Source organism: Epinephelus fuscoguttatus, linkage group LG16 (genome assembly GCF_011397635.1).
Source record: "Epinephelus fuscoguttatus linkage group LG16, E.fuscoguttatus.final_Chr_v1".
In the NCBI taxonomy this organism is placed as follows: domain Eukaryota; kingdom Metazoa; phylum Chordata; class Actinopteri; order Perciformes; family Serranidae; genus Epinephelus; species Epinephelus fuscoguttatus.
The window spans coordinates 40,175,043-40,201,358 of record NC_064767.1 but is presented as its reverse complement, the minus strand read 5'-3'; the positions used below and the strand labels follow the sequence as shown (position 1 = coordinate 40,201,358).

Sequence of the window (26,316 nt, the reverse complement as noted above, 5' to 3'; positions counted from 1 at the left end):
AACTGCCGTGAACTGTACAGTGACGCACACCCACAAAGACAGTGGAGAGAGCGGCGCTGGGGAGGACCAATCACACGTTACCAAAATAATGGTAGAGCCAATCAATGAGCAATATGAGGTTAGAGGCGGGACGTATGGTAGACAACAACGACTGTTAACCCTTTGTGTACCATATTGAGTGGACGCCGACAGCCAGTGTTTATATTGGTAGCATCCAGCATTTAGAAATCTTATCTGACTGAGTAAAATGTTTTTTGTTTGTTTGAGTGGGTTGATATGTGCTCTGGAAGAGTATACTCAGTGGTCGAATTGTTAATTTTTAACAAATTTTCAAATTAATGTTTAAACATGTTTATTTTAAATGCACATGCAGAAATACCAGCTTCAGGGTTTCTGGAACGTTTATTTGTTCACTTTTACCGAGCAGGCTACTGACCCCCTATAGACTTCAACTGTATTCGCTAAGCTAAGCTGCAATGCTAATTGCTGAGACCCAGCCACTGGACGTACAGGCACAAAAAAGATATCTATCATGTTGTCTCACTATGAAAATGATTGAAAAAGGGCTCCCAAATCCCAAATCGTCTGAGTATTCTTTTAAGGGAATTTCTTTACATGTGACACAAAGAATAAACTGATTACAGTTTTGTAAGGTCAAAGGTCAACGTCAGTGTGACCTCACAAAATATGTTTTTGGCCATATCTAATAGGATAAAATAATGAAGTGATGACATTTTGAATCCAAAAGTCACACGGAGGGGGTGGGGGGGCATATGCCTTGAAACAGACAATATTTCTGATGTATTAAATAACATTGTGGAGCACTTTTATTATTCCGACGCCACACAGTCACATCTACAGTACACGCATGAACACAAACACATGCTTGCTCAGATTAACCCCTCTGATCCCACTCTAACATTCACACACAACAGGCCAAGCCTATTTACACATAAACGCACAGATGAAACTATAGCAAACAACAAAGTACATCCAGTCCACAACCACAACCAAAACTCATCTTGCTGCCTTGAATCTAAATCAGCATCATATTCATTATCATCACAAATCAGCACTCATATCGGACTGATGTGCAGAGCCGCGCGCACACACACACACACACACACACACACACACACACACACACACCCAACAACAAAACAAGCGCAGCTGCGCAGTTACTGAAAAGTAACCAGAATGCTGAATTTCTGACCATTACCGCCCGCAACTGCAATGTACATGTCCACTCTCGCACAATAATAGAGATGCATTTATTTTGTGTCTTCTCCCGTCCCGAAAACACGTCATTTTATAGGCTATTAATAAAGAGATTCATAGGGTTGTTTGTTTCGTTTCCCTGGTCTACATGTCTTTTGGTCAGGAATAGCGCTCCTATTTCGTTGTTTTCATTTAGTTTTTAATGAAATAAAGGCTGTTTCATATTCTATTCTCCTCCTCTGTATTTACTCATTTTTCTACCTTTATATAATCACGCAGTGATTGAGGTTAAGGCAAGCCTGGCGCCAGGATGAAGTTACTGAGCGGGCGGTTAAAAATTACGAGGGGGGCAAATCTTTATTATGCAACATAGGTTCACACAGTGAGTTATAAAGAGCGCGCAGACATGCGTAATAGTCGTGCGTAATGACAGCTCGTCGCCGGTGAAACACGGTAAACTGCACGTTTTCTTTCATGTTTGTCTCATGACAGATGGAGCTGACAGACAAACAGACAGACAGACAGACAGACAGGTGCAGCAAGCGGCAAATTGGTATGAAAGGTAGTTCAGGGCATATTCGTCCATTTATGAATAAATATGGAGTGAAAACGCTCATGCATGTCCACCAAGTTCCTGTGCTGACATCCTGTCGCTAGGCTACATCTTCTTCTTCTTCTTTTTCTTCTTCTTCTTCTACTGTTTAATGGGGACCCAGCGGGACCCAATCCCAATGCAGCCCTCTATGTCAGAGTACAAAAGTTACCTGGGCCACTTCTGGCTATTGCATTTAGGCTTCAAAAATCATAAGCGTGGTATTTATTTGTGAAATTTATCTTGCTGAACAAAAATTAAGTAACTGTTTGTTTCCCACAGAGCTTATTTGCTGAAATAATCCAAAACACAAGAAAAATCCCAAAGGCTTTTTGATGAGGGAACAAGGAAATGCTAACTCCAGTGTCAGTCATCCCTGGAGCACTCTAAAGATGTGACATTAAGAATTTTTCTTGATAGAATCTCTTGTGTTTCCTTAACAATGCTTCCTGTCATAGAATGGTTCATTTGATATCCTACGAAAAATGCATGCACCACAGTTCCTATGACATCCTACGAATTAGCGCTCCAGAAATGATATTACTTCCTTAACATACAGTTACGTAATTATTGTAAAGTTATGGAGGTTAGGTATAGGCAAGTAAAGTTACTGTGGTTAGGTTTAAGAAAAGAAACTAGACGAGGATATACCTTAAATAGACTCAAAGGTCATAAGGTTTCAAAAAGTGCAGAGGGAGGGTCTAGGTTTTTGTGACCCAACCTGCCTCCGTGCAGGACTACTCAGGACTCCTTTGTTGTTTACATTGCTCATGTGACCGCAGTCTTTCAAAAAACATGGGATATGTATGAATCTGGGTGCATTACTTTTTGTGGGAAAACAAATGAACAGTTTATGAACAGCCTGTTCCTCATGCATCCTGATCTCACAGAAATAAGTGAAATGACCACAACCTCTTAACACCGCATTCTGTGGTGGCAGCACGTAATGGGTTGAAATTACGTGCCGGTACCATGGAAACAATGCCAATGTGAAGTCAATTAGGATCCTTTGTCGTGGAGGACACACAAATTCCCTGATTCAATGACGTCACATCAACCTCATTTTCCTCAATGATATCTTTAACATTCCTGTATACACACAAAAACACGAAAGTGTCCTTGATAACTCAACAATATGACAAGTTAATGTCAAGGCCTCAAAATAAAATAAATGTATTTTGCCAGCTTTTGATAGCGTATGGCTTTAAGAGCATTGTGCTGTGTGCGGATGCGGTGCATTCCACTACTGTTTTGTAGCCATGGTCTGCTGTCTGTGGGCTTCATTCCATTTCAGATTGCCGTCCGTCTGCCGTAACTGAATTCAAACACCACTAATAAATAAATAAATAAAAAGTAAAAAATAAGGCTGAGCATGAAAGAACCAGAGAGGAAACACCATCATATGGAGCCGTCTGCCCCCGGCAACCCGGTCACCCTGCACTCCACCAATGGAGAGTGGACCCCAAGCCAGCGCCACAGAACCAGCGGCCGCCCCCCTGGTGCAGACAGCTCCCACTGAGGAAACACTGGAGTTAAGAACTAAACTGTGATAAATGACATGAAATATTAAGATGTAGGCCTAGCATAAAATAAATTCGTTATTAAATAAATTAAAACATATAGCCTACAGTAGATAAAAGTAGAACATGCTAAAAGTAAATACAATAATAGGCTAAATAGTATCTAATAAACTGTATAATTTCAATATATTTTAATATTATTTTTGCTTATTTCATTATTGTTATTATTGGTTTATCAATCAATCAATCAATCAATCAATTTTATTTATAAAGCCCAATATCACAAATCACAATTTGCCTCACAGGGCTTTACAGCATACGACATCCCTCTGTCCTTTGGACCGTCACAGCTGATCAGGAAAAACTCCCCAAAAAAACCTTTAACGGGGAAAAAAAACGGTAGAAACCTCAGGAAGAGCAACTGAGGAGGGATCCCTCTTCCAGGACAGATAGACGTGCAATAGATGTCGTACAGAACAGATCAACATAATAAATTAACAGTAATCCGTATGACACAATGAGACAGAACGAGAGAGAGACAGAGAGACAGACAGAGACAGAGAGAGATGCAGGACAGACGGTAATGACAGTAGCTTACAACAACATTAATGAAAGTAATAATATTATAACTAATAATATTAGTAATAATATTATATAATATTTATTATATAATATAATAATAATATATTTACTTTTTAGTAATATTGTATTGTCTCAGGATGACTCATTTTAGTAACTATCTAGAGTAAAAAAGAAAAAAAAAAACAAGCAAAGAAACTGGCTTGTTTCCAAAAAATGAAAAAAATCAAAACTTTGTCATAGAGCTAAACCAAATACATCACTGGAAAGGTCTCAACCTGGAGAGTAACATATGTCATGTTGGGAATAAAATGATTTTATGTGTTTTACTATAAGTTGTGTTTCACTATATAAGTTTTAGATGTGTGAACAATGAGAATACTGAGATGATTTCAGCTGATCTGAATGTGTTTGCTTTGCAGAAGTGGAGAAGTACAGGAGATGAAGAGACATGAAGTCTGAGGAGCGCATACCGCAATGCTTAGATAATTAGTTTCATATATGGTAAAAAGAAAAGAAAGTGATGTACAGATAGTAAGGTACAGCATGTGTAGGGAGTTGTGTTGTTCTCTTGTCTTTCAAAACAGGAACCACGCCCTCACCGTCAGCGGGAAGGAGTCAGATTAACATGAGGCAGTGGTGTGGTGTGGCGAAGGAGGAAGTGGAACCGCCAAGGAGAAGACGACAACGCCTCGCGTGCACAATGACTCATGTGACGCTTAAATACACTGGGTCAGGAAGAGTTAGTCAGACTTTGTGAACTGGCACACTTTGTTGCTTGTCAGCAGAGCTCTGTAATTTTATTCCTTTACTGCTTAATAAACTACATTAACTGAGACCAAATATCTTCTCCTATTGCTTCATTAAAGAACACGCAGGACTGAGCTCACACATAGCACACTGGAGAGTAGGACAAGCCTCGAGTCCAACAATTTGGTGACCCCAACGTGATGGAGACGGAGAAGTGACGGGACAAAAGACATTCAACAGCGAGGACAGCGGTATCGTGACAACACTTGCTGCAGCCTAAAAAGAAGGTAAGCAGACGCCTGTTTCATCGAAGTTCTACAATTGGAAGCGCTAAAACTTGCGTTGTCATTGTACTAAAGTCCCCTAGTCTAAAACGTAAAGGAATAAAATTTAAACAAAACACAAAAGTGAAATGCCCTGGGGGCAGAGAGTGAAAGGCCCTGGAGCAAATCATAAATTTGCCTCCTAAATACGAAACATAGTCAACACCTCGACAGGACAGGGTGCAAGGCCCTGGAGCAAATCATAAATTTGACTCCTAAATATTAAACATAGTTGGGTGTAAGGCCCTGGAGTAAATCATAAATTTGACTCCTAAATACGAAACATAGTCGGGTGAAAAGCCCTGAGATTAGGTTTTCCATCTAATCTCTAAAAAAGAAAAAGACAAGTGTCCTGAGGTTGATAAGCTCGGGGAGGACCCATGAGGTTGCTCCTTGGACAGCTGAGAATATAGTCTGAAGAAACGGGTTGTCTGAGGTTGAAAGACCTTTGTGTAGATTGCTACAACACAAAAAAGAGGTTACAGAGTTCTGCGGGCAGGGGAGTGTTTTCCATGTGATCCCTAACACTGAATACTATCGCTCATGTTGAGACATCTATTCAGTGGTCTGCAGAACCACCCTGATATTGGGAGTGTATATAAAACAATATTTTAAATAAGGGAAAAGTGTTGTGTGGGTGGCTTACCGACAACCAGCTATTTTACGGGGCGAGAGAGTTGTATAGAGTCTATTAGAGGTGACTCAAATTCCTGCTCTCTCAGTGCCTGAGCGGTGGTCGTGTTCTGTGGGGAAGAAAAAGAGGAAGCTGTGCAATTTTGCCTTAAGATAGAAGCCAATTGTTGCCGAGCCATGGGCATCCCGCACCCTCCTAGGAGAGTGGTGTAGAAGCTTGGGTGTGTCGGCCTGCAACTGGTGGAACTTAAGCAGCGAAATCACAGCGATAGAAGGGGAATAATAAGCCCGCGTGGACTGCATTGTAGAGCGGTCACGTGGCACAAAGCATTGTGTACAGTTTTGTTCTTTCATTGTGTGCAGCAGTACCTTACTGGTAGAAACAAGTCAGAGCGGAAGAGGGACAGAGAAACGTGATGGTCGGCGAATTCGACAGGGACTGTCGCGAGCAGGGAGGCTGCCCTCCCATGCTGGTAAAAACTCAGTTTAGGGAAATTAGAAAACAGTTGTTGTCAGGAGTAGAGGATAAGCGGAGACAGGAAGTTGGTAGGGAGTTTGATGAGTTGTGGAAGGCATTACAGGCACAAGGTGAGTTGCCTGGGGATGATGAGGTGGGAAATGTCACAAAGAAATTGCAGGCTGCAGAAGTAAAAGCACGAAATGATTTGGAAGAACACGCTAAAAAAGATAATGAACCTAAATTTATAAAGAGAAAATGGAAAAATCAGAAAGAAATGAAGGAGCGCAAACGAGCTCTGCTCCATCAGATGGCAGTTACAGCCATGGCCTATTGGAAAACACAGACAAAAGTCACAAAAAACAAAACAAAGACAAGCAACCTCTGTCTGCTCCTGCACCGGATCCAGCCTCACCACCACCAGAGCCCACCTCTAATAGGTTGTATCCTGAGCTACCCCAAACACAGCTCCAATTCCCCCACCATATTCAGGGAAGAATATGCAAATGCCAGTGTTGATGATTAAAGACGGTGTGCTTAATACAGATGTGATAAGGGAAAAAGAGTATGTGAGGGCCAAAGAGGAAGTGATGAAGGAAATAAGACAGGGAATAGTGCAGGTGGAGGCATTGAGACAGGATGTGATGAGTATTGTGGCGGGCGCGCAGAATGTGCATCAGGAGACTCTGAGATCCGTAGACAGGAGTAGGGACATGCAGGATGATGTGCGCAGTGTAGAGAGCAGAGACAGCAGGAGAAGCATGAAACAGAGCCCTCTTTCCTCCAGCACCCCTAAAGTGGAAGCAATGGAGGAGGAGCCGAGGCCACTAGCAGAGGCAATGTTTCAGTTGAGAGCACAAAGAGAGAGGTCAGATAGAAGCAACAGAGAAAGGAGAAATGAGGAAAGGATAGAAGAACCAGAGGAGTGTTCTGAGATAGAGGAGATGGAGGATGAGGAAAGTCAAGGATGGTCAGGGTCAGACTCTGAGGGTGACTATGATATGAGGGCTGTAAGACTAACAGGAGTAATGAAGTCAACCAAAATGCCACACAGTGCTGCGAGCTCACGTTCAGGTCGTCCACGTTCTCCCTATAATCTCCGACAAAATAAGAACAAGCCAAAAACATTCACCATGCCACTCCTGGAAAAGACCCCAGGAGGAGGAGAGGTATACCAACCCTTCTCCTTTACAGATATGCACTGCATCCTGGATAAGATGCCCCCGCCCTTAGAGGGAGGAGGCCCCTGGATGGAGTGTTTCTGTAAACAAACCATGGGTCACAAATTAGCATTAGGGGACTGGAGAGCGCTATTGGGACAACAGCTCTCCAGCTGGGATTTAACTGCACTTGAGACATTGGCAAAAACAGTTAACTTAAAAGATAAAGAGCCATTCGCCCACCATGCCACTGCTATCGGTCGGGCCATGCGACAACAGTTTCCCATTCCGTCTGGCGCCATGCACACGCTCACGTTCCACATCGAACCTGACAAAAACGCCGCAACATTCCTTAGCAGATGTAAGAACACATGGGTAGATGTGGCTGGGGTACACCCAGGGTCTTGTGACCTACAAACCACCCTGTTCAGAAAGGCCGTGTTAGAGGCACTGCCCACGGAGGTAAAAGAATCCTTAGAGAACAACCCTGACCTTCCTGGCTGTTCCACTGAACGGTGGGAGAAACACCTCACACACCACATGAAAAAACACAGAGCTAAACAGGCGGAAGATAAGGAAAACACAGACTCAGTGCAGGTTCAGCTGCTCAAACTTCAATTAGCGGATGCACGTCGTAAAACGAACGATGCAAAAAAAGACAAAAAATCAACCAATCAAATGGTTCAGCAGCCTCAGCCATCACCCACAGTTACCCCGGATCTTTTTCCAACCCCTGAGTGGGTAGACCCTTGCCCTCCCCATTGGAGCAGCTCCCGAGGTGGTACAGGAGGATTCAGAGGCAGGGGGGGAAACCATGGCGGCCCAAGAGGGGGTCAGGGCGATAGGGGGTGCTTCCTTTGTGGAGACCCGTCGCATTGGCAGGAACGCTGCCCACACCAGACCTTCTCATGTAATGCTGACCCAGAGTGGTTGGAGGCCAGGATGCACCGGATGCAAGTCAGGCAGCTCAGACCTCCCAGGGGTGGCGGAAACAGACCCCCCAGGGGCGGGTATCAGGGACCGCCCAGGGGAGGTTATCAAGATCATGTGCATCAAGCACCCAATGCCACTGTCGCTCCACAGGGTCAATATCCTCTGATGACCTGGGAAGATTCCCAAGGATATTGACGGGGCCCAAGAACCCCTACGCAGGAGGGGCTGGCAGCCCCTACTTGTGACTGAAAGTACTGAATCAAGAACTGCCTTTCATGCTAGACACGGAGGCATGGTATTCCATGTTAAACCTCCCTGTGTCGGCTACTCACAGGTCATCATCAGCGGTTGAATTAACTGGGTTCTCGGGTCAATCAGAAAATCTGCCACTCACAAAACCACTCACCACTACCATACTCCAAGCAGATCAGACATTTCCACACACATTTGTTTCCTCAATGGCATGTCCTGTTAACCTTTTGGGCAGAGATGTGTTATTAAAGTGTGGAGCCTCCATCCTGTGCAGCCCGGACGGACTGATAGTGACATTCCCAAACGGGTACACTGTGAACTGCTCGCTATAAACTGTACATTCCTCTTCACAAATGTTGTTATCTGCAGACACATCCCCCACAGCTGAAGGACAGTTGGCAGAGCCAAACAACACAGCAACTCCTGGGATTTGCGCTCTCTATCATTCATGGCGCCCTTGGGTCCTGTCATTAAATCCCTACACCCCTCCTCCTGATCCTTTCCATAACACTCTATTATGATAGAAAAGGGGATGAGATGTATCAGCAGGCATTTTATAATGAAGTTGAAGGTCACAGGTGGGATATACAGTCGTCCTGTATACTGGTGGGTAATGAGGGAGTGGCTGCAGCTGTTGACTTTGCTTCAGAACAGCAACAGTGGTATGAGGGGGAGGAAGAAGCCTCCCCCTCACATATCTCTGGCAATCCATGCAAAACATCAGGCCAAAGACTTGGGCCCTATGTGTAAGAGGTTAATACAACTCACTGATTGGATCCGCACCCAAATTCCTCAGGTGGATTTCTCACCTTCTGAGAAAGCATATCGCATCAGGCAGGGAGCTACAGACAAGGTGATCCTGGAACACTGACAGATAGAGAGGTTTCATGGTAGGGAAAAGACTGACCATCCAGACGCAGAATGCATGTTACACACACTTCCTGACTCTCTCTGGTCTTCTGGGCCCACCGATGTGGGCTACTGTGCACAGGTCACCCCCATTACATTCGATTTAAATGATTGGACACCGATTTGGCAGAATCAATATCGTCACAAGCCAGTGGCTGAGGCTGGTATTGTAGATACTATAGAGGGTCTGTTACAGGCTGGAGTGTTGGAAGCCTCAAACTCCAGCTGGAACACATCCATTCTTCCTGTAGAGAAACAGAATACAGGCAAATATCGCATGGCGCATGATCTCAGACGCATTAATGCAGTAATCTCCACGCCCACAGTACCAGTGCCAAACCCATACACCGCCATGTCTAGCCTGTTGCCAGAACATAAGTGGTTTTCCTGTATAGACCTTGCTAATGCCTTTTTCTGCCTACCTCTCGCGCCACCCCTTCGCAACATTTTCTCATTCACTCATCGTGGGAGTCAGCTACGTTACACCCGCGTCCCACAGGGTTTCATCCTCTCACCTGGTCTTTTCAATCAGGTTCTCAAACAACAGCTGGCCGAATTGCCACTACCAGAAGGGGTTGTGGTAATCCAGTACGTCGATGACATCCTCTTGGTCGCACCCGATCCCTCCACCTGTCTAGAGGTCACACGCTCTGTCCTACTACGCCTACACCACACACAGCTCAAAGTCTCTAAAACCAAGCTACAATGCTGTAGGCAGCAGGTCTCGTTCCTGGGTCACATAGTGTCGGCTAAGGGCATGGCTGTGTCCCCGTCACACAGAGAATTGATTCTGCATCATCCAAAACCACACACCGTGAAAGACATGTTATCATTTTTGGGCCTCACAGGGTACAGCAAGCACTATGTGGCCTCTTATGGCAAACTAACCCATCCTTTGCGTGCCATGGTTAACACAGGGCATGCGCAATCTTACTGCTCCCCTGGTGTGGACCACTGACACTGAAACCTCATTTATCTCCCTCAAACAGGCACTCTCTACTGCTACTGATCTAGCCATCCCCGACTACAAGCTACTGTTTTTTCTTGACGTTTCTGAAAAGGCACACACTACCTCTGGTGTGCTTTTTCAGAAAAAAGGGGGAGGCAGACAGGTGCAGATGTATGCAAGCATATCCTTAGACCCAACCGAGGATAGACACCCACCGTGCACACAACATGCAGCAGGAGTGGCAAAAATTTTGCAATAAATAGCACACATAGTGATGGGACACGCACTGACTGTACTAACAACGCACAGCATAGTGGCATATGTAAACTCAGCAGCATTTACCATGACAACACTCAGACAGACGAGGCTGGAAAAGATCTTAAATGCACCACACATAACATTCACACATGAAGGTGTAAACATGGCAGATAACATGGGAGAGGGCGAGCCACACAGGTGTGAGGAAAAGGTGCAGAAAGACACCAGGGTGAGAGAAGATTTGCAGGCGAAGCCCCTGACTAATGCAAAGGAAACACTGTTCACAGACGGATGCTGTTTCAGGCATCCAACTGAGGGACTGAAAGCAGCATATGCAGTGGTGAGACAGACAGAAACAGGGTTTGAGGAAGTCCTCACGGAAAGGGTGACAGGGAAAGAGTCCTCACAGTTGGCTGAGCTCCAGGCAATGATTGCAGCTCTAGAATGGTCAGAAGGGAAGAGAGTGAACATCTACACAGACTCTGCATATGTTGTAGGAGCAATCCATGTGGAAATGACACAGTGGATCAGATCTGTTTTTTTAATAGCAGCAAAAACCCCCATTAAACACGAAAAAGATATGAAGAGACTACAGGAGGCAGTGATGAAGCCAGCACAGGTAGCAGTCATTAAGTGTAAGGGCAATGATAAAGCAGGGACAGCTATCGCTAGGGGAAATGAGGCTGCAGACATGGCAGCCAAGAGAAAGGCAGGATATAGTCAACAGTATCATGCTACAAACAGAGAAAACAGTACACAATCTCCTGCCACCATGTGATGTAAATATGTTAATAGCAGAGCAGCAGAAAGCTTCTCCACAGGAGCTTACAGTCTGGAAAGAGAGAGGAGCAGTGAGAACAGAGGGTGTGTGGAGGTCTCTGGACGGAAGACCAATGTTACCCCCAGGGCTGATGAGATCAGTCCTCCAGGAGGCTCACGGGGTGACTCATTGTGGAAAGGTGCAGATGGTGCGAGGTCTCACTCATTGGTGGCACCCTTTTCTGCCAGCCATGATTGAGAATCACATCAGAGAATGTAAAATATGTACAGAATATAATGTCAGACCCACAGTGAAACCACACCAAGGGAAATTTCCTCTCCCTAAACTCCCAGGTCAAGAGGTCATTATTGACTACACAGATATGATAGAATCTTCTGTGATCTTCTGGTGACGGTGGATGCATACACCGGCTGGCCAGAAGCCATACCTGCCAAATCAGAGGATGCAAAGACAGTAATCAAATTTCTGATAAATCAATATATCCCCAGGCACGGGTTCCCTAAACGAATCAGATCTGATAACGAGACTCACTTCAAAAACAAAGACCTAAAGCAGGTAGAGAAGGCATTGGGGCTAAAACACACATTTGGCACAGTCTATCATCCTCAGTCACAGAGCAAGGTGGAAAGAATGAACCAGTCTATTAAGGGAAAAATAGGCAAAATCTGTGCTCAGACTAAAATGAGCTGGGTAGATGCTCTACCCCTAGCTCTATTGTCAATCAGGAGCTCAGTGAACTCATTGACAGGGTTCACGCCATATGAACTAAAAACAGGACACCAGTTCCCGGGACCGGGAGCTGGGATCCAAACTACAGAAGAAATAGAAAGCCCTGTGCAATACAAACTGTATTATGACCAACTAACAGCATTGGTGTCAGCTTTCTCCAAACAGGTGACCACAGCTCGGGAGGGAGCAGAAGGGAAAGACCCCCCCAACATCAGAGTGGGTCCTGCTCAAGGTGATCAAACGAAAGTGGTCGAAACTGGTCCCTACAAAGTCATGGAACGGACGTCCCACGCCGTCAAACTCCAGGGAAAGGGTGACACATGGTATTACTGGAGTCAGTGTGCAGTGGCAGAGACACCTGCCCAAGCACTTAGCATAAGTGCGGAAGAGATATCCTGTGATCAATGTGAAGGTTTGAAGCTCCTTTGAAGCAACACTTTGCCCAGAGTACGTTTGAGTAATATAAAGCCAGGATACAAGAAAGACTAGCTTGCAGCACATGTACACTTCCCTCAGAGACAAAGCCGTAGAACAAACACGAAACCGAACCAGGAGAAACGCACCAGGGAGAGGAACGTCAGACTCCTGCATAGCTAAGTATGGTGGAGTAGAATTAACATACATCATGGGGCAAAGTACAGGGTTCCAGTTTGACTTGTGTTCCGTAATAGACTGTAAAGGAAAGGATCCAAATTGGAGGGGGTACGATATGTATTTATGTATGCTAACGCATAAAAGCAGGTGGTGTCCAACCTGGAATTTCGTGCTCACGTGGACTGGTGTGACTTGGACGCCCAGGCCATGTGAGCAAGGAAAACTGTGTATCAGGGACAGGGTGAAATTGCAAAGACAACAGTACCAACCACTCCAAGGCTCACATAAGCAGAACCCAGTATTACTCAGTGTGTACAACCTGACACAGACCCTACTGGTTTTAACTGTATGATAAATATGACCATGCATCCTGATCCAGACGGCTGTAAAACTCTGAGTTCTCTGTTTCCGCCCACAAAGAATCACACCATCCTACGTTTAGTCCCAGAATCGCCAATTACACATGTTTCCATAAGAACCTCTCCACTGGGGTAGTAACTGATATGGAACAGATACAAGCTGACTGGTGCCAGAGAACACTGAATGTGAGTACGTGGCAGAACGCCAGCAGCATGGTTCAGGCTTGAGGGGACCTGTTCTGGTACTGTGGAGATAAGACCCTCCACTTGTCCCTGCCATCCTCCTGGGTTGGTACGTGTGCACTGGTCCGACTGGCTGTACCCCTGGACCTGTTAGGGATGAGGGATACCCAGACCACCTCAGGTAGACAGAAAAGAAATGCATTTGATATGAGCCAGTGAACAACCACGTATATGGACGCCATAGGTGTTCCTCGCGGGGTCCCAGACCAGTACAAATTGGCTGACCAAGTGGCCGCTGGTTTTGAAATCATATCCATACTAGCTGCACTATTTCCCAACACCCCTAACAAAAATGTGGACAGAATTAATTACGTGCATTACAATGTTCTTAGACTGGCCAACAGCACTAGGGACGCAGTCGTGGGACTCTCTGAACAACTGGCAGCCACCTCCCTGATGACAGTACAGAATTGAATTGCGTTAGACATGCTTTTGGCGAAGAAAGGGGGTGTCTGCTCTATGTTCCAGGGCCTCTGGTGCACCTTCATCCCAAATAAAACAGCTCCAGACGGGTCAGTAACTAAGGCGCTAGAAGGGCTGCACACGCTCTCTGAGGAAATGCATGAACACTCAGGTATTGATAAACCCCTGGGTGGTATCTTCGAGCAGTGGTTCAGTAAGTGGAAAGATTTAGTGGTATCGGTATTCTTGTCTCTGGTGGGAATGCTCGCGGTGTTAGCATTATGTGGTTGTTGTATCCCATTTATCTGGTCCCTCTGTGAAAGAATCATAGTGTCAGTTGTGGAGAGAAAACATCCACAGCCCCCACCATATCAGATGACTCAAATGGAGACAGCCACCCTGTTAGGAGGGCCGCCTACTGATTCAGATTCGGACACAGACTCAGGAGAAGACAAGGTGTGAGTGGTCTCATGTGTATGAGACCAAAAGGGGGAGTTATAACTTTTATTTCAAAAGAAACAAAAAGTGCAGTCATCACAAGACCTAAAAAGGGGGACCTGGATACATTGGGACTGAAAAAAAAGTGGCCTCAGTCCTATGAGGCCAAAAGGGGGACTGTTGGGAATAGAATGATTTTATATGTTTTACTATAAGTTGTGTTTCACTATATAAGTTTTAGATGTGTGAACAATGAGAATACTGAGATGATTTCAGCTGATCTGAATGTGTTTGCTTTGCAGAAGTGGAGAAGTACAGGAGATGAAGAGACATGAAGTCTGAGGAGCACATACCGCAATGCTTAGATAATTAGTTTCATATATGGTAAAAAGAATAGAAAGTGATGTACAGATAGTAAGGTACAGCACATGTAGGGAGTTGTGTTGTTCTCTTGTCTTTCAAAACAGGAACCACACCCCCACCGTCAGCGGGAAGGAGTCAGATTAACACAAGGCAGTGGTGTGGTGTGGCTAAGGAGGAAGTGGAAGCGCCAATGAGAAGAGGACAACGCCTCGCGTGCACAATGACTCATGTGACGCTTAAATACAGTGGGTCAGGAAGAGATAGTTAGTCAGACTTGTGAACTGGCACACTTTGCTGCTTGTCAGGAAAAGAAGTTGAGACCCAGAGCTCTGTAATTTTATTCCTTTACTGCTTAATAAACTACATTAACTGAGACCGAATATCTTCTCCTATCTCCTATCCTATCTATCTCCTATATCTCCTTGCTTCATTAAAGAACACGCAGGACTGAGCTCACACATAGCACACTGGAGAGTAGGACAAGCCTCGAGTCCAACAGTCAGTATGAAGATTCTACATGGCTCCTGCTTTCAGCCATTCACCTTTGAACCTTGACCTCAGTGCATGTTTGAGGGCTTATAACTACATCGAAAGGGGGTACATCATGTGAGTGTAGTCAGCAACTGGGGGTGCTGTCAGATATGGGTAGAATATGGATAAAATAAATTTTCACCCATTTAGAAATTAGATATTTAAAATCTGATTACACAAGTGTGTTTACCATCCCCTTTATGGTCCACAGTGTACTCTCAATTCAGTATTTACAACTTCCAAATCTAGGAAAAACATTTATCTTTTTTAAAAACTACAATTCTCTGGGATTGCACCATGCAGTTTGATACATATCAGCAACACAGTTGTAGTTCTTCTGATTTGCAAAGTAGGGTTCTAAATAGGGTTGTAAAAACATATATATCTACCCAATATATCTAATATCTAGTAAAGCCGAACTAATAATTACACTGCACTGAGATGAACTATGTTAAGAAAAAGTGAAGATGTTGGCTAATTTTCGATATTTTAGCTAATAAGCTAGAAACTGCATTTTTGGAACAGTAAGTTGATTGCGGCTTGTAAAATAGAGTTGTAAAAAGATAAATCTCCTGAATATATCAAATGTCTAGTAAAGCCAAACTAGTAATGACACTGCACCTAGATGAAATATGTCAAGAAAAAGTAAGTATGATGATTAATTTCAGATATTTTAGCAAGTTCTCTAGAAACAGCGTTTTTGGGACTGAATATTTGAATATATCAAATATTTAGTACAGCCGAACTATCATGTTATTATTATTATTATTATTATTATTATTATTATTATTGGTGGGAAATTATAACAGAGGAATATATTTGCTGTTTTAATATCAAAAACACGTGTTTTTGTGTGTATACAGGACGTTGTTGAATCAGGGAATTCGTGTGTCCACCACGAAAAAGGATCCTAACTGACTTTACACTGGCATTGTTTCCGTGGTACCAGCATGTAATTTCAACCCATTATGTGCTGCCACCACGGAATGCAGTGCTAAGAGGTCGTGGTCATTTCACGTATTTCTGTGAGATCAGGTTGTCCTCATGAGACCATCAAACTAAGCTGCTTCATTACTTTCTTACACTATTAGTATGGCTGGCCAGATTGTGGCACTGGAATTTGTAGGTTGTAATTGTAACTGCACTGCATGCGGATTCAAATTCTGCAGTTAGTTCCTGATGTAAGTTTTACAAACATTTAAATGTTATGGTCCAATTATATCAAACAAAAGTGGAAAAACAACACACACATCTTACTTATTAGGGGTGGGTGTTGGCCCAAAAAAATTTTCACATGTAAAGGTAAAGTCCGCACACCAAAATAGCTCTAGTTGAGTGCAATTTATTTAAAGCATGACGTTTTGAGCCATGTCGGCTCTTCCTCAGACGCTTACATGAATGAATATGCAGGGAGACGCCATCTTTAAAGGTCCCAAACCCTGGTCATGTGACCTGGCACACCAGTAGTGCATTTTCATCAGTGTATACAAATCAACGAAACATTTCAAAAAATAGTAATAGCAAAAAAAACACATAAAAATACATAGATATATACATCTAAGCAGAATTTTATGTTCCCCAAAAGGACTCAGGCTGTAAAGGCCGTCATATTGCATAAAAAACTATTAGAGGCGCCTCTTTTTTGGTACTAAATGTCAGCTAGGGACAATAATACTCGTAGGAAATACTCAAAACTCTCAGAAATCCTGGAGATAACCAGATCTCCAATACCACAACGGAGATATACAGTACTGATATGCATACCATGACAAAATACATTGACGACATGGCACGTCATGCTTTAAATAAATTGCACTCGACTGGAGCTATTTTGGTGTGCGGACTTTACTTGGTTTTTTTACATGGTCCAATTATATTGCATATTATACTGCATATTATTTTTTTTAATATGCAATCATATTGCATATTAAAAAATTAAATGTCTGTAAAAACAGTTACTACTCTGTGTGTTTGTGTGTGTGTGTGTGTGTGTGTGTGTATTTGAGCTGAATATGCTTATATTTATGAGGTGTATGCTTGACAGTAAAGATCTTCATGTGATGGATCTAAATTATTCTCCAGATTGCTTGGAGATTAGATTGATTGATTGATTGATTGATTGATTGATTGATTGATTGATTGATTGATTAGGTGCTTGCTTATCAAGGGCATGAGTTCTGAAAGCAGACACTCTGGTATAAAGGCTGAAAGAATCACATAACTTCAATAAGTTCAGGAGAAACTTAAAGCTTTAAGTTTAGTTTCAACCACTAACTTTCACTTTAGGTTAATTACTTTACAAACCTATGTGCACCGCTGAGGATCAGCAGACTGACGGGAAGGGAGGTTTATGATGCAAGAGGGCAACTATCCATCAAGGCAGAGGTCTTCTGCATCGTTTGCAACAAGGAAAAGGTAAAACTCATGAGTCACAGTTTGCCAATTCAACCGCAGACACAACCTTTCCTTGTAAAGATCACTAGTCCAATATGATTTTAACAGATCAACTGTTAAATTATAGCTATCTGCTCAGACTGTGGCTGTTGAGGTGTCAGATTCTGAATATTCAGTGTAAAGATTAAACAAATTAAGGGTTAGCAACCCTGGCTTGGTGTGTACCCCTTCCCGCTTCTTAATAAACTTTATGGCATCATCTAAAAGCATAAAACTGAAAACAGTGCCAAAGGGATGAAACTATGAGGCTTTGAGCTTGTCATAATGAGGAGCGATAAATAATAATTAGGCGCTATCCCAGAATATTTTGGGTAGCTTAACCTATAGGATTAATACAAGTTGTTGAAAAGGTTGATGTGTCAAATGGACCGATCATGGAGCCTTCTTAGCCTCTTTTCCCAGAAATGCATCACTATCTTGGGCTCCTTCAAGCATACTGTAAATTATTGCAAATAAATAACATTTTGTCAACCACGTCAAACCAGCGAGGAACCCTTGTACCACTCCTGTTACGTAACTGATAAAACAGGATGCTTTTTAAAGCTTTTCTAACTCAGAAAGGTTGACGGCTTTTATTTAATTTTATTTATTTATTTACTTCAATAGCTGCAAGCATGGATACATTTCAAATTATAGAACTTGCACATATTGTCTAAAAAATTAGAACACATGAGAGTCTAGTGGAGTTGCCTTAGTTTCCCTGGGTTGGAGCTGGGAAAAGCTTGAATTCTGGACACAGATTGGGGAAGTTTTTTTTTTTTTTTTTTTTTTGATATTCATAAATAGTGCTCCTCTGTTGGCCAGATCAGAAATGCTGGCTAGATAAGTACCCAGATCAGCTCTATGGAACAGATACACTTCACAGATAACATCTATGAGAGAGCCACTGTCCTTTAACATCACGGACATATCTCCACAACCTATAATAAGCCTGTCACTGAGCACCATGATGTTTAAACAAGATTGATGTCATTACCTGCTAGGATTTGGCTTTTCATGTTGCGGGAAATGGCAGCCGCAGGAGCAAACAGTGGAACCTTGATAGAGGGAGGCTTGATTGAGACTGGGACTGCACTTCCCAGCGTCCTCTGTGGGAATATGTTGCTATTGAAGCTCAGTGTAGCGAGGTCATTATGCATGCCCCCACAGTGGCGGAGGAGGACAGCCCGGCTGAAGGGAAAAAATGGACCGGCCGCGGCTGCTGAACCGGATTCAGGGGCTTTGATTTGAGAGTTCATTTTGGTGAGTGATGACTGAATGTAGGATAAGGCCGACAGATAGGATTATTGTTCTGAAGCTTCTGGAGCTGGCTGCCGGGGCTGAGACTGAAGCTCATTAGGTCGCAGGCGCAGTGGACGTAACTGGACCTGCAGCGAAGTTCCGGGGGCTGTTTGCTTGTTTTGGTAGCTTCCCTGGGACCAGATGGAGACATCTGCATATGGGGGTTCGACTCTGATGTTCCAAAAAAAAAGTGAGAAAGGTCCTCCTGCTAAGCTGCGACTGCTGCCTTGACATCAAACCACTCGGTAATACTAGTAATACTGTGGGAGCTTGCAAAGAAGCTTGCAGAGGAAGCAACAACAATAGGCAGGCCCTAGCAGTTTAAATAGGGCACCCTGAATGAGATTCGCCAATTGGTTCCATAGAAAGGAAGTTGATCAGTTGATTGGCTGTTTGGGATCAACTGATGTAGCTGGGATGTGAGCCGAGCTTGACATCATGTCCTGTCTGAACTAACACCATGCTTAATTATAAGGAAATACTGGAGATTCTGAACCTCTGATAATAACTATTGATTTATGTGAATTTAGCTAAAGGAAGTTAAAGTTCTGTGTGGGGAACATGTACTTTTCTTAGTTGCATGGTATTACCTTTCAAAGTCCTGCTCTGCATCTAGAGGCCTTTCGACATTTTGTTCAGACTATCTGGAGATATCGTTTAAGTTGGTTATCTTAGTAATGTGTCATTTTTTAACATGTTCAGTAACTGAGGATTTTGTTTTCTGGGTTTTGGGTTTTTCGGTGTTACATTCGTTCAGTTAGTCAGGTTTAGTGTTTCCTGTTTTATTTCATTATACTCCTCTTATGCATCATGTCTGGTTTTCCCTCCTGCCTTTGTGTTTTGTCGCACTGTGGAGATTGTCTACTCTGCTCTGAGGGCTGTACCATTAAGCACGTTAGACAGAGTCAGGCATTCTTTGTGTAAGCTGGCTCAACAAACCCTAAAGCCTCAGTCAAAGATAACAGGCACCACGGTGGTGGTTATCAACTTCCTTTGCTAACCCCGGCTTTCTTCTTTAGGAATTGTGCGTGTTTGCATAAAACGAGTCAAATGACGCTTAAACGACATTCAGCAAGTCATTTGACTCTTAAAAAGGATAGATCCATGCCTACTTCTGCCTTTGAAGAATATTAAAAATTACTATGGCAAAAAGCAGCACTATTGCTTCAATAAATGCGAGAGAGGAATGCTGGCTGAAAATGAATTCACAAGTAAACATATTTATTTATTTCTAAGGTGACAGTTGCACATTATACAGCAACTTGATGCAGCAGATTCAAACAATACATACTCAAAACCTGCATACCTGTATACTGACACTGTCCCATAATTAAAGAGACATGGAAATCATTTAGTTTTTAGCCAGGATGGTAGAAAAGATTGAGGCAACAATAGAAAAGCAGGTAAAAGTAACCAATCTCAGTCTAGTCATCGGCAGTATGCAACACACCTGTGCACAGCCCTGGTGGTAGAGGCTCCACCCCCTCATAGCCCTTAAAAGGATAGTGCACCCAAAAATGAAAATTCACCCATTATCTACTCACCCATATGCCGAGGGAGGCTCAGGTGAAGTTTTAGAGTCCTCACATCCCATTCGGAGATGGGGCTAGCAACAAAACTCCACCTAATGGAGGCTGGGCGCTCCAGATTAAAACGTCCAAAAAACACATAATTGAAACAACAGAATATCTCCCTACTGCTCGTGCGTAGTGATCCAAGTGTCCTGAAGCCCTGACATAAAAAGTTGTTTGGAAAAATGCCATTTGAACTTTTAGCCTCATTGTAGCTTGTAGCTCTAACTGCTTATGTGTAAACATGTGTGCGCGCATGCGCGAGACCAGTGAAAGCACGTGAACACACATGAAGGCGGTGCCGATGTCTCACGTGAGCGCGGTCTACAGAGAGGCAGTTAGAGCTACAGGCTACAATGGGGCTAAAAACAGAGTTTAAATGACATAAAAAGTTGTTTGGAAAAACGTCATTTAGGAGGAGTTGTGTTGCTACCCCCTCTCCCTCTGGATCTCCGCAAGTGTTGTGAGGACTCTAAAACTTCACCTGAGTCTCCATCGGCATATGGGCGAGCAGATAATGGGTGAATTTTCATTTTTGGGTACACTATCCCTTTAACAGCCTCTAGTGGTGCATTGAAGCCAACAGACTCTTTGTTAGAAATTGGATCAAAATCTGAAGCAGGAGTCATACATAGAGTGCTGGATGTTGGGCAGTCTTCAACATTGACCTGCATATCAGCCGTTTCAATGCCGGTTTCTATGGTTCATGTTGCAAGCAACACATCCTATATTTCCTCGCACAACTCTCAGGATTCAGAGTTCTCTACCTGTTTGTATTTTCCTCGGATGGCTTTTAACTTTGAAATCATCTGGGCTTTGGATATTGAATTGTTTTCATGCGAGAACTACTTCCTATCAGATGTTCTGCTTGTTGGATACTGCTCTAAAAAAGCCTTGAAGATGTCAGAGTTTTTGTTGTTTTTGTTGGGTCCTCACAATGTGTTGTTTCATTACAAAGTCACACTGCCCAACCTGATCTCACAGAAATAAGTGAAATGACCATGACCACACTGCATTCCGTGGTTACAGCACGTAATGAGTTAAAATTACATCACGGTACCACGGAAACAATGCCAATGTAAAGTCAATTAGGATCCACTGTCGTGGTGGACACATGGATTCCCTGATTCAACAATGTCACGTCAACCTCGTTTTCCTCAGTGATATCTTTAACATTCCTGTTGTAGGAAATATTGATTGTTACATAATATATAATTAATTCTGTGGCAGCATTTATTAAATAAATGCTCACTGATGCTCTCCACGATTTTGTATGAAAAATTTGATTGGTATGATTCATTTAGGGTTTGCATTCTCCACCATTACATATGTAAGATTTGTTTGATTATAAACAGTTTATTCAGGTGCCTACGTTTTTCACCATGAATACTGTAGGGTTTGATTAGCTCAATATTAGGAAAAAGTGACGTTAATAAGAATTATTAAACATAACCACTTTAATTATTCATCCAGCGATATAATTTCATAGTCAGACTATTAAGACCACACCTCTTGTTGATCAGACGAGAGTGGTTAACGCACTTTGGGGAAATTATTAATTATCAATTATCAATTCAAGTAGAGCTCAAATAGCCAGGATCTTTGCACCCGTAAAGTGACTGAATGTAATCCTACAAAAAACCAAGACAACGACTTTATAGACAAACATTTATTCTAAACTACTGACACAGAAGACCAAGATGCAATACAACTAACAACACGACAATGAGTAAATGCAACTATGAGTGGAATGAAATGAATACAGCGATGCTAATGAATGAATGAATGAATGACCAGAGTGAACCAGATGAAGCAATGAGCAATGGTGAGATAATTATCAGAGAAAACTTTAACATGGACCTGTGAAAATCACCATTCAACAGCTGAGCGGCATGGGAAGCAAAAAGGGAAATATCTGAAAACTTAGGGGAAACCCAAGTTTTATCTAATGCTCCCTACCATACTTATTAAACTACGTATCAGACCCCAGTACAGGAAAATTATGTTGTTTCACCTGAGTTGTAGCAGACCAGAAAGAGGATGCTCTGGAGGGGGAAGAGGAAAAAGCAGCGCTGCTCCTTGGTGTGAACCGCTCTTGGTGCTGTCCCATGGGGCAGTTTGCTCAGCTGGTCCTTCTCTTCTCCTCAGCCTTTGGGCACTTTTGGGCATTCTTGAGCCCACATGGCAACTTTGGCTCGGGCTGTGATTGGCCTTGCCAGCTGTCTGTCTCAGGCTGATTTCCAGTGGGAGCAGTTCACTGTCACTGGCGGGACATTTCACTCCTCCCCTCCTGTACCTTTGCTAATTTAAAGTTTAATTTATTTCAATTGCTTCCTAGATAATTAATGAAGCTTGGAACATTTCTAATGCTTCCATATTTACCGACGTGGCGCTGTCTGCTATTGAATGGTGCAAAAAACACATTGTCTGCAACAGGATATTACCAACTTATAAATAAGTGGTCAACAGACACTACTAATTCAGATTTAAATGTTATACATGGTGATCATGTCATAACATCATATATATATATATATATGCATGTGTGTGTATATGCACTGAAATAGAAGGAAAGGTGGAACATAAAATTACAATCCACACATGTTGGTTCCTGGAATCCGCATTTCTGTCTGTCCTCCTAAGGAAAAGACAACTGCAGGGAAAGGTGGGTGTTATCACATTAACATACACACAGACGTCTGCACCATAGGGGTCATGGTGTCAGAGTGGCATCTCAACTTGAATCTTCTTCCTGGATAACACCAACACCAACATGTTAAATAATAAAGTTACATTCTTCTCTTTAGTTTATTCAGTGATTTACATTTGAAACACATTTCAGACCATGTGGCTGAGTCTGTCTCTTTGTTCATTTCCAGAGTTTGTGACATGTTGTAAACTCTCCAGCCACATCTGGTGATGTGGGGGTTATTGAGAGCTTATCAGTTGAGTGAAGGTCTATCTTTGAAGTGACCCAGTGGTTGGTCACCAATTCTTCTCTGATGTCAGGATGCTGAGTAAAAGTCCATTAGTTTAAATCCAAAATAAACAGGCTTGATCACCCTACACTGTATACACACAAAAACACGAAAGTGTACATGATAACTCAACAATATGACAGGTTAATGTCAAGGCGTTAAAATAAAATAAATGAAAATAAATGTTGGACTACTGTTTTGTAGTCCATCCGTCTGCTGTAACCGAATCCAAACACCACTAATAAATAGAAATAAATAAATAAGAAGAAAAAAATAAGGCTGAGCATGGAAGAACCAGAGAGGAAACACCATCACATGGAGCCATCTGCATCTGGAGGTGGCCGCAGCCCCTGGCAACCCAGCCACCCTCCACTCCACCAGGGGAGAGCGGACCCCAAGCCAGCGCCACAGAACCAGTGGCCACCCCCCTGGTGCAGACGACTCCCACTGAGGAAACACTGGAGTTAAGAACTAAACTATGATAAATGACATAAAATATTAAGATGTAGGACTAACTTAAAATAAATTTGTTATTAAATAAATTAAAACATATAGCCTACAGTAGATAAAAGTAGAACATGCTAAAAGTAAATACAATAATAGGCTAAATAGTATCTAAACAATAATAAATTGTATCTAAGTTATCTATTAGGCTACCATTCCACTCTGTAAATAGATTTTAAAATTTCAATATAATTTAAATATTCATTCATCTTCTAACCGCTTCATCCTCTTGAGGGTCGTGGGGGGGCTGGAGCCTATCCCAGCTGACATCGGGCGAGAGGCAGGGTACACCCTGGACAGGTCACCAGACTATCGCAGGGCTGACACATAGAGACAGACAACCATTCACGCTCACATTCACACCTATGGACAATTTAGAGTTATCAATTAACCTAGTCCCCAATCTGCATGTCTTTGGACTGTGGGAGGAAGCCGGAGTGCCCGGAGAGAACCCACGCTCCCACGCCCGGGATCGAACCGGCAACCCTCTTGCTGTGAGGCGAGAGTGCTAACCACCACACCACCGTGCCGCCCATATTTTATTCTTTTTTTTATTTTATTTATATCACAGTAATTAGTAGCTAGCAGACACAGGGTACTTGCTGTAGCTCTGGTTGAGGATGAGAAGCTGTCAGCAAATAGTTTGTGGGTACAAGAGACCCTAAAAAAAGGTGGATCAAGGGGGACACCAGTTGTTCCAAGAGCTTTCTTTCCAGTCCATTGGTCCTGCCAAGCAACTGAACACCACCAATTTTTCCTCCAATGTTTAGCAACTGTAAACTTCTTGTTGTGATCATCACAGAAATTCCCCAGTTGGACAATGGGGGAAAAAAGCAGAGATGACGTGGGGTGCCTTTCCACTATGTGGGTGTCAGACTTCAGTCTCAGTGTTTTTAAAGTCTTTTCCAAATTATTCTAGTGTATGGTACGCATTGATTACCTAGGATGCAGCATCAGTTCTTTCACTTTACTTAACAGCAACAATAAAACATTATGGTGAAGCATACATTATTATGGATGCATTGATATGTACAATACTTAACACATGCAGTGATAACTTATGGTACTGCATGGACTATTATAACATACTAAATAAATAAAATAATAAAATAGAATTTATTTGATGCTGAATAGATAATTTTGGTGCTCTCTATGATCAACTCAGGTTGTGAGATTTGTATAATGCTATGTATTAGATTGTATATAAAGATAAAGAGTCTCTGGTTTTGTTAATAAAATTTTAAAATGAAGGATTTTATATGTTTAATTTTCAGATGCATTTTCATAGAATCATTGAACCCTACAGCATCAACCACTTGCTGCGGACTCACCTTCTTATTCTAACTTTTGCATGTAATCAATCTACGGTTTATGGTGAGAGCCTGTCAGGAAATACTTTGTTGGGCACAGGGAAACTGAGATCTGTATGGGTACATAAGACCCTAAAAAGAGAGGGTGGATCGAGGGGAGGGACACCAGCTGGTCCAGGAGCTTCAGTTTCATGATGGCCGTTTCCAGGCCAACCGGATCTCACAGAAATATGTGAAATGACCACGACCTCTTAACACCGCATTCCGTGGTACCGGCACATAATGGGTTAAAATTACATGCTGGTACCACGGAAGCAATGCCAATTTAAAGTCAATTAGGATCCTTTGTCGTGGAGGACACACGAATTCCCTGTTTCAACAATGTCACGTCAACATCGTTTTCCTCAATGACATCTTGAACATTTCTGTATACACTCAAAAACATGAACATGTCCTTGATAACTCAACAATATGACAGGTTACTGTTAAGGCCATAAAATAAAATAAATGTATTTTGCCAGGACTTACATTTCTGTATTTCATTCAACTTCCACTGTTACATAACTTAATTATTTATGCACACTGTTGCTCTTTTCACGACATATATTTCATACACTTCTTTGTCCATAGGGCAGACCATATTTCCTTTGTACAGTCAGTATTTTATTTCACGTTTTATAAACCATTTCCGGACTATTAGGCTATTATTCCACTCTGTAAAAAGATTTTAAAATTTCAATATAATTTTAATAGCATTTTTGCTCATTTCATTATTGTTATTATTGGTTTATTTTTTCTATTTTTATTCTTCTGTGTTGTGTGTTTTTGGGAGCAAACACCAAGACACAATCTTTGTATGCTTGCATTGGCTAATAAAACAGATTCTGATTGAATGTATGTCATGCTGACATAAAATCTCAAAATCAAGAATCTCCAGGCCAGTTATGCTTTCTCGGCATAAGCTCAAGGAAACAACATAAAACGCTGACCGAGAGCATTAATGGGGGGTCTCGATTTATAAGGTTAATTAAATTCACTGCTCACAGTCTTGACCTAACACACACACACACACACACACACACACACACACAAGAACATGCACTCCTTTTCTCATACAGGCACTCCTTCACATGCACACATCTAATGTGTGAATTATTCTGTGTAATGATGACCATTGCCCTTAGGGTTTTTTTGGTTTCTCCTGCACATTTGTAATATCTATTCTATATATTGTATGTTTTTTGT

The 26,316-nt window shown here is 42.5% G+C and overlaps 1 protein-coding gene across 1 annotated transcript in view; it reads left to right on the top strand.

Annotated features, from left to right (window-relative positions):
• Positions 1-26,316, top strand: part of eno4 (enolase 4) — a 193,883-nt gene that overhangs the window by 15,778 nt on the left and 151,789 nt on the right. Inside the window, 1 exon segment of the mRNA XM_049601099.1 lies at positions 17,260-17,388. Within this exon segment, the coding sequence (XP_049457056.1) occupies positions 17,260-17,388 (129 nt within the window).